Source organism: Drosophila nasuta, chromosome 2R (assembly GCF_023558535.2).
Source record: "Drosophila nasuta strain 15112-1781.00 chromosome 2R, ASM2355853v1, whole genome shotgun sequence".
NCBI lineage: Eukaryota > Metazoa > Arthropoda > Insecta > Diptera > Drosophilidae > Drosophila > Drosophila nasuta.
The window spans coordinates 10,390,591-10,400,456 of record NC_083456.1 but is presented as its reverse complement, the minus strand read 5'-3'; the positions used below and the strand labels follow the sequence as shown (position 1 = coordinate 10,400,456).

Below are 9,866 nucleotides of genomic sequence, written 5' to 3'. Positions count from 1 at the left end.
AATGTAAACTCTTAGATATTCCATTTTGAAATCCCAAGTCGTGTTTTAAAGCTCATGTTAATTGCTCAAACAGATCTGGAGAACGGATAATGTTAATAAATGCGTATATAAAATTGTTGTAAATCAAAATTACCAAAAAGCAACGTAAATGCAATTACAGTGTCAAAGGAAATATATATATATATACATATTATATATATAAAATAAATAATACAAAGTAATAACGAATAAATGTGTGGAAATGAATCTCACTTTTGAAACTGTCTCGTATCCAAACTTAAGCCAAAAGCTCTGCGACCTACGACAACTTTAAAGTCGTTGTCTGAGGCGATGTTTAACGTTTAAAGTTTAAACAATCGTTTTCTTGCAGCTGGCAATGCCTCAGTACAAAAGCTTTTGAGCTTTTCAACCATTTATAACTGCTTGGCGGAACTTTTAACGGATTTAGATCGCCGCGAAAAGCGAAGCAAACAATCATTAAGCAACAGGCAACTGCGCGACGTCGACTTCAACTGCGAGCAATGCAATCGATCAGTAAAAATTAAGATTATTGAAATTAAATCATTTTCGAAGTGATATTCAGTTTGTCGTGTTGTTGTTATTATCGTTTCCTTCATATCGCAATGAGTGGCGTGCTGCGACGCGGTTCCCTGAATTTTGATTGCGTTGGTAATACCACACGGGGCAGCCTTGATGCAAACCTTTATGGCGGTTACCGCGAGACAAAGCCAACGCCAGGCACACCGGAAATAAGTGTTATTGCAATGGATTTTCGTCGCCATTCGGATGACTTGAAGAAGGTTGGCCTAATGCCACTGCCCCCGGCAGTGGTGCAGTCAGCCAAGGATCTTAGCCAAGATGTGGACAGCGATGTGCTATCGATCTTCCTGGGCCACTATCGGAAATGGAGTTTCCTTTGGACATTCTTATTGTGCTTGTTCCAGATACCAACAACATTTCATTTGTTTATGTTTGTTTTTCAGGTAAGTTTTTCAGTCGTTTATTTTTTATGGATTGGCAAATATTTACACACTTGATTGCGTCGCACTTTCAAAGCCAAATTTTGTATTATGTTTTGTTAACAGCAAGCAAAAAATAACAACACCATTAATAAACAGATCGAGGGCAAATTTGATAATTGCTCGATTGGGTGAATTGCACTAAGTTATGAATGAAAAGGGAAAGTTAGTTGCAGCATTATTTAATCGAGTTAGGCCCTTACAAATGATTACAAATTGTTTAGAGCACGTTTCAAATAGAGTATTGAGTGAGCAATTAAAAATTACTATTTTTAAATACACAAGCCACTTATCATCAATTGTTGTCGTACTCAGTTATCGTAGCGAGGCTCGCCAGTCTCGCCTACAAATTAACTACTCACCTCTTGTAATCATTTGATAACACGACATCTCTGTCAACACTTGAGATTGTTATTTGCAATGAGCGAGTTCGAAAGAAATCAAAATGTGTCAAACTGTACGTCGTGTGTAGAGTGTGCGGTACAAATCAAATCTCATTTAAACAATAATGTGCCAATATTATTTTTTGATTGGAACTTCGCGTGCGGGCTGAAACCCATTCGAGGGGCAACCTTCAAGCAATTTGCATTGGCATCAGATTGCATACGCACTTAATGGACCCCAGTCAGTGCGATCAGCCATCATTTGTCAACGCGTCAATGCGCGTATCTGTCAGATGCAAACACACTAATACCACTATATAGCGTGCTAGTCAAGTGCAAGCGTTGATTTATGCACTTTGATTGTTCGATAATCACGATAATCATCTCTCGTGCTAATGTGCAATTGGGAAGGCTACCAAAAAAATAGAAATAAAATAAAGTACAAAGTAAAACAACAATAAACCACAAGATACCTTGACATATTGGGTTTATCACAAGTTAAAGTCGAAGCTCAACAAATGCTGAAGACAAATTTCAACATCAACTGCAATCATGCAAGAACTTAAGAATTACCTTTTTGCAAGTATTGTACTCATATTTACCGACTGATAATTGCATATTTCCATACCAGCATATGCATTATTATTATTGGGGGTTCAACTATCATTTAAAACTCTACCACGATGATGTAAGAACGTATTTGTAACAATCATGCTTGGCTATTGCCGGAAACGAGCTTGCACTGCAATAAAATTTGATAGGTACTTAAATAGAGATAAATATACAACATAAAAAGTTCGTTCACCAATTAATTGCTAAAACTGAAAGTAAGTAAGTAATTTAAATTGACTTAAGTCGAATCTTAATTACTTAGTTTCAGCTTCGAGTATTTTTAAAATATTTAAAAACCAATGAGAGTTTTTTATCTCCTCTCAAAAAATATTGTTTGTTTTGCCAAACTTCACGTGTGGAAAATGGGGGTCAAGACCTTTTGGAAAATATTAAACCATTTACCGAAACACTCGGGAAACAAAATTAAATGTTTGGTGTACTAACTGCGACGTCAACGTTATGAGGGTCAAGCTCTGAAGTAGCTAATGTTATATACAGATCAGTCGGTGAATAATACGCAAATATACACAATAACACTAACCCCATCGGGTCTTGATCTTATGTGCTAAAATGATGTGTTCAGATCAGATCTGTTTCGAGTACAGTTTTATGACTATATAAGCATACTCGTATGTTTGAAAACCCCTTAAAGCTCGCTCTCTGTCTACAACTACTGCTCTATATGCAGCTCAGTTTTTCACATTTGCCTTAATTTATTTCTAAGTTCGACAAATTAGTTAGGCGTATTCCGGCTGCTTTTGAACTTTATCTTGATGCCCCTCTCGGAAATGTTGGGTGTTGTTGCTAACTAATGATGACGAAGATGATGATGATCATGTTGTTGCTGTCGCTAATGTTGTTGTTGTTGCTGTTAATGTTGATGTTTGGTGTTGTAGTTTATGGCGCCGCACCTGTGTGCAACTTTTTGACTCCACATCATTTTCAACACCTGCCCGTCTATCAAATCAGTTGTAAGAGTAATGTGCAAGCTTGAGGTCCGCTATATACAACAATATTTGACCGAAAACTCTCAGCAATTAAGCATGTAAATCATAATATATACACTCAAATATTCCGAATTTGCATATGATTAAGAATTTCTGTGTGTGTGCCGCTTTTTTAAGTCAAATATATATTCGCAAACATTCGAAATCAGTTGATCTGCGTCTCAAGTGCCAGTCGGTTGACTTTATTTTTTTCTCACAAATTCGAGACCGCCACACGACGTGCGTTAGAAATAAATGCAAGCAATGGAGCAATCTCCAGGCGAATTGTCGCCAATGCTGCAGCCCAGCGACGAGGATTTAGAGCTACTTCAATCCAAGACCCTGGAGCAGCTATTGGGTTGCATAGGTCGCTGGCAGAAACTGTGGTGTCCCATCTTATCATTTCTGCAAGCCATCTGCACCTTCCACATATTCGTCTTTGTGTTTCAGGTGAGTGATCGCGTGGCAAGACCTTAAACCAAGCATATTGCTTACCAAATTGTGCTGCAACTATTCCACAACAATGTGTCGATGCGCTTGAGCAATAACGAGTGTTGACTAAGAATGAGAAACTTGTTAACGTTTTCGTTTATCAGTGTGTGATAAAAAGAAATGATGTCAGATTGTTACAGATAGTAAACTCATTTTGTGAAAATGTTTTTAAGAATGAATTTGCTTTCGCGTGCCGCTTTTTTTGTTGTTTGGACTCTTAATTAGTTCACTGACTGAAGTTGAGTTTAAAATAGCTTAACACGTATACGCATACGTATACGTATTGAATTTGATACCAAACACGTTTTCTGTACCCCAAACTCTCCTCACACACAGCCACACACAATATTGTTTACCTTCCATTCCAGTCTGACCAGATATATCATTATACAATAAGCGAACGTATTATATGCTGAGCCTAAAAATATTGCATGCTCACGGTGAAAGATACAAATGATTTGTCAAATGCAGTCAGACTTCAAACATACTGGTTTAGAGATATTTATAATTTTTCTATAGTTCAAGTGAGTTTTCTCAAGCAGCTTCTCAGTCCAAGAGTTTTCAATTAATTTACACTCCCACTGATCTATATCACACGTTGAGCTTGAGGTTGGCCCAAGGTTGGCTTCGAAAGGTTACTCTCGTGCCTCGAGCCAATTGCGACCGCTAAAATGTCTAAATATATTAATTAAGCAACAATAATAACAAAATAAACTTTACTGGGGCAGTCAGCCAGTGAGCCGGCAAACATGCCCGATCTGATAGTTTTGCCATATAGCAAGTGAAGCACACTGGTTGAACAATTTGATTCCAAGTTGTACTTATCGATTTGCAAATATCGACTTGCACTTACCTAACTGTGCGAGTACATCTACGTTGTATTTTAATATACTATTATCATTCACTGACCCAACACAATTAAGCTAATAATAAGTCATGATTTCAATTTAATCAACAGGTTTTTTTAGTATCTATAAAAAGAGGTTTCCGGGGTTTTTCCAAAAACAATTGATTAGATTTCATCTGGCAAACTATTTTAAAAATAAAATTAATTTGATGCCACCAGCAAATTTGATAAATTCCAAAAATTCTTTTGGCCAGAAGAAATTCGCTTTAATTGCAAGTGGATCTTTCCCAATATTTGAAATTATTATTTAATCAGTGAAGATTCATTTGGAATGCGCATTCAAAATGCCCTGTAAATTCCCATTTCTATTAGCATAATAATTATACAATTAATTTGTAGAGAATTTGTCGACAAATAACTTAAGCTCATTGTTTGGTGTCAAACGAAAAGGAAATACTGTTGTAATACAATGCCTGAAAACAGTTGCTCAAATTGAAAACTCATCGCATTGTGTGACTGTTTGACCAATGTAGCCGATGTCGTCATTAGAATAAATTGCAATCAGGTGCAAAATAAAGAGACACAGAGTTACGACCAACAAATGGCGCAAATTCTTAACAATTTATCAAAACTCCACAACTAATGTCGAGTGTGCGATGTGGTGCGGTGGTGCGATGGCGATCGTGTGGCGTAGCCCACGCTATAAAATTCCATTGTTAGTTCTTTATGCAAATGTTTGAAACGTGACAAGTAACCGCCGCAGAACTTGAAACCACAGACAAACGGACAGGGACACGAACTCCAATATGGACATTTTATGGCATCAGAGCACGGCACTGTCAGGCGGACAGATAGACCGGGACCGTGAACGAGAACGAGAAAAGCCACAGCAAACAACTAAGCAATAATAAAATTTTCAGTAACGTGTCCACGTCCAAGTTACGGTCATCAAGGAAAGAGCTGGTCGGCAGCAATTTTTATTTATTTTATTTTTGAAGAACGTTAACTTTTACTTGTTCCCTCATTATTTCACTTTCCATCTCGGTTCCTGTTTGTGCGAACTTCAACTTGAACTTGAAATCATTAACTCACACACAAAACCGCAACAATAACAACACTGTTATTTTGTGTGTTTGTTTTTTACCGAGTCACGTACGAAACGGAGCAGAGCGAAGCGAAAATCAACCTGTTGAGGCCTGACCAGCCGCATAGCGCATACGCCCCATGCGCCACAGTCTGAGCAGCCGGTGAATAACCCCTCTCTCACTCATTGTCTGTCTCTTTCACTCTTCCGATGATGTCTGCTCGCATTGATGGTGCCATCAATCAGCTAGCCAGACAGACAGACACTCAGACGGGCAGCTTGGAGTTTTGCAATTTCCCGTATGCTGTAACAATCAATCGGTTCAAGTCATTGGCCTGCACTAAGCCATTTTACATAGCCATATAAAAACATCAGCCAATGGCAAAAGTAACAAATGCGATCATAAAAAATGGGCAACAAATACACGAACATGCGGTGTTAATTAATGGCATGCCAAGTGTCATCGTAAACGGCAATTGCTATTGCTATTGCTATTGGCTAATTACCTGAGGTCTATCTTGAGTTTATCGACTCGTGAAGCATAAAAAAATAAATCAGGTAGAGTCTCTATATTAACTCTAATTAGATGCATAAGCTATTGCAGTGCTAAGTTGGAAAAACACTTGAAGTTATTTTAAATTCAATTCTAATTGCAGTTTAATTTTTAATGATCATTAAACCAATTATATTTTAACTGCAGCTTGCGGTACTTTTGATTTGTTTCCCATTATGCTCTATATTTGGATCTAATTATTCAATTATTGTTATAATTAACCAAGAGCTTAATGATGCACTCATATTTATAAATTAAACACATGTTGTTTAAAGTTTAGTACCCGTTAACCATGAATCTTTTTTGACAGTAATCGTAATTAACTTAATAATTAACTTTCAACACAACTTCACATCAATTAAAGATTTTACAGTTAGGCTGACCTCTGTGCAGTAATTAATAACCAGTTCACTCCCCTTCTTACAGACCGCACCCAAGGACTATTGGTGTGCTAGGCCGGCACATCTGCAGCAGCTCGACATTGCGGAGTGGCGCAATCTCAGCCAGAGTCCAAATGGCTGTCAGCTGCTCGACATTGACTACAGTCAGGTGACTTTTGAGAATGGCCAGCTTATTAATTGGCCCAGCGACGTTGCCAACTTGAGCTACACACAATGCCAGCAATTTGAGTTCTCCGATGTGGACGGCGACGCCAAGACATTGGTGCAGGAATTTGGCCTGGTTTGTGGCAACAACATAACCAGCTTCGTTGAGATGTGCTTTCTAATGGGCGCCGCAGCGGGAGCTGTGCTTTCGGGATGGATTTCGGATCGTTTTGGTCGCCGTCACACGCTGATGACCTTTGTCACCATACAAACCATATTCGGTATGTCAAATAAATAGCTGATGGAGCAATCATGGGACAAATTGGACATGTTCCTTCAATGCAAGTGTGCGCTGCCATGACAATTTAAGCCACGTTTATTTTCTAATTGTCATTTATATGAAACGTTGCCACTGCGACCTCTGTATGATGTGTGTACAATGTGTGTGTGTGTGTGTGTGAAAGGGCTTTGCACATTTGCATTTGTCCGCAGCAGGGATTTTAATTGACTTTACATTCTTATTTACGTGCCTGGCCTTGCACCTGGCATTCTCATCTCTCGCTCTCGCTTCCACACATTTTGTCACTAATGCTCGCTCTCTCGCTCTGTCTTTCTATCGCCAATGGTGGACGACACACAGGTGGAATTTTGGCCTTCTCAACATCGGTGGCCATGTTCATGTCGCTACGTGTTATAATTGGATTCGCATCAATGACCGTGACTGTTGTTAGCTTCGTGCTGGTCGTCGAGCTGGTCTCCGGCAAATGGCGTACTATAATCGGCATATTAAACATTTTACCAGTTGCCATCTCCTACGTCCTCTCATCCGGCATTGCCTATCTCATCCGAGACTGGCGCATTCTCCAGCTGGTTATATCCTGGCCTTGGCTGGTCATGTTGAGCATCTGGTAAGTAACATAAATAATCAAGTAATTCTATCGCAAAACATCGTTTTGATTTAATGCTTCTTTGTTTTTGCTAATATGGCAAGCTTATATAATTATCGATTATACAAATTAGTCAGAGATGTTGGATTTTCACCGATACTTATGTGTAGGGGTTTCGGCTTCATAACAAATTTAAAGTTATATTTACTATATTTATTTATTTATATTACGAATCCTAAATAATGCATAAATTCTGAATAATCTATTACTGACGCCAAAACGCAGGCCTTTTAAGTTAAATTAGTTTATCGAAGGTCTTCTAACGCAGCGAAGTTTTCGTACCAAACGCAAAGAAAGTATACGACGAGCGGTACCATTAAGTCAACTGTACTAGCCCAAAAAAAAAATAATAAACATGAGTTCAATATTTTACTATGCATTTTCAGCAGACAAAATAAGTTCTGGTTAATTTATTATAATGTCATCTATTCGCTATTTTACTTTTATTCGGACTATTAAATTTAATTGAATGCGATTCACGTAAATGTTAATGCTTCTATTTATTTTGCCTGTTTAAATTTTGTCGTTTTCGAATCACTTACGAGTATGTGACATGAAACCACTTTTAGTGTGGTCGGAGAGTAAAAGTTGTGCTAACCATTTTATTGTTATTTTCACGTTCGCATCTGACATCAAAGTGAAAAAAATAAACTGTATCTGGCAAAACATTCTTCGCAACCAATGAGAAGCGATTGACAACATTACAAAGCGTGGGATCAATTAGATTCCAAACGGACAAAGCAAAGTTCTGCCACACAAAATTCCTTAGAGTGTTTGTCTCAGAGTAAAACCCTTCAGATTAGCCTCATTCGTAGAGAAGCCTGAAACCAATTGAAAAATTCCATTGTGCCAATGTGCATTGGTCAGGCAATAAATACCAACAGCGACAGTCACACTGATTCCTTTTGCCTCTCTCACTTTCCAGGTATTGGTTGCCGGAATCTCCACGCTGGCTGCTGGCTCAGGGTCGACTCGAGGAGCTAACTCGTTTGATTGAGCAGGCGGCCAAGATGAATGGCACCACGCTGCCTAGTAACTATCAAAAAACTCTCGAGGCAGCTGTACCAATGGCTGCCCAGGTGAAGGACCCATCGCAGACAGAAATCGCCGGACAGGCGGAGGAGACGAAAGCTACAGACGTGGAGGAGGTCAAGACACATGACTTGGAAATACATGTGAATCCCATTTTGGTCGTTTTTGGCCGCAAATATTGGCGTACTACAGTCCTTACTCTTGTTATTTGGCTAACACTCATCATCATCTATTTCGGACTGACGCTGCATCTGAGCAATCTTGGAGGTAATATATATATTAATAGCGCCGTTGCTGGCGCTGTTGAGGCTCTTTCCATTTGCATCAGCATTTTTGTGGTGCTCAAGGCGGGCATAAGACGCAGCCTGCTGGGATACATGCTGCTGCCGGGTCTTTGTTGTCTGGCCACCAACTTGGTGCCCCACGGCGAGGACAATCAGACGGGTGTCATTGCTCTGGCTATTATAGGTGCGTACGCCCCAGTACCAGTATCTGTTAGATACTGTATCTCTTGTATCTGGTGTCAGCTTGTCATCTAATACTCTACATTTTACAGCCAAATGTTTGATAGGTGCTAACAATGCCATCATTCCCACCTACACGGCCATGCAGTATCCCACCATTGTGCGCAACTTTGGCGTCGGCATGGGCAACCTGGCATCGGGCATCGCTCTCATTATGGTGCCATCCCTGTGGCAGCTGGTAAGCTTTTAACTCTCTCGCCTACTTTCTGTTATTTGATCTAATATCTCCAATTGCATTCGCAGGAACATTACGACGCTTTGCTGCCGCTTAACATTATGGGAGTTTGTGGTATCATTGGAGCTGTTGCTATTACTCTGATGAAGGACGTTGAACTGTAAAAACTCTTTGCATGCCTCGATTCTTACACGTATAACTGTGATATATTGGACATATTGGTCAATGGGCCCTCACAAAATCATGCTTCCTTCATGCTCCCACACTCTCTGTCTCTCTAATTAATATATAGTTTGTTATATTTATTCTTATAATTCATTTCGAATATAAATGCAGTTTTTAAAGACTTTTAATATAAAAGAATTGGTATTTCTTTTGAGTAAGGGGTGTAAAGCAATATTGTATGATTCAGAATAGAATATTTTCTATTAGCTGAATTTAAAGCTACTAACAATTTCAATGTTGAGAAGTAGAATTCAATAATCGAATAATGGATTCAACTCAACCATCACCTTTCATATACTATACTACAGAATATATCATTTGCCTTCGCTATTGTTTTAAATTTGAATCAAATATTGCATTCTACTTATGCATAAAATATACGAGGTGTGGAATTGTGCATATTTGTATTCGAAATTCGAAATCAATCGTTCGTCTCCGGGTT

The 9,866-nt window shown here is 38.8% G+C and overlaps 1 protein-coding gene across 3 annotated transcripts; it reads left to right on the top strand.

Annotated features, from left to right (window-relative positions):
- The first annotated feature begins 450 nt into the window (after positions 1-450).
- On the top strand, positions 451-9,545 carry LOC132786512 (organic cation transporter protein). Of its 3 annotated transcripts, XM_060793056.1 has the most exons (7): positions 451-987; positions 3,263-3,450; positions 6,403-6,802; positions 7,162-7,429; positions 8,394-8,968; positions 9,057-9,202; positions 9,268-9,545. In XM_060793056.1, the coding sequence occupies exons 1-7, from the start codon at positions 624-626 to the stop codon at positions 9,361-9,363; spliced, it is 2,037 nt and encodes a 678-aa protein (XP_060649039.1). In that variant the 5' UTR covers positions 451-623; the 3' UTR covers positions 9,364-9,545. The 3 variants fall into 3 exon arrangements, with proteins under 3 accessions (XP_060649039.1, XP_060649037.1, XP_060649038.1); XM_060793054.1 differs by lacking the exon at positions 3,263-3,450 and having other exon boundaries at positions 453-983; XM_060793055.1 differs by lacking the exon at positions 451-987 and having other exon boundaries at positions 3,178-3,450.
- The last annotated feature ends 321 nt before the right edge of the window (positions 9,546-9,866 follow it).

Excerpts from the sequence above, each read along its gene's own strand:
- LOC132786512 (XM_060793056.1), top strand. The coding sequence starts at position 624 with ATGAGTGGCGTGCTGCGACGCGGTTCCCTGAATTTTGATTGCGTTGGT. Across the intron at positions 3,451-6,402 it reads TATTCGTCTTTGTGTTTCAG|ACCGCACCCAAGGACTATTG; the intron begins GTGAGTGATCGC and ends CCCTTCTTACAG. Across the intron at positions 8,969-9,056 it reads CATTGCTCTGGCTATTATAG|CCAAATGTTTGATAGGTGCT; the intron begins GTGCGTACGCCC and ends TACATTTTACAG.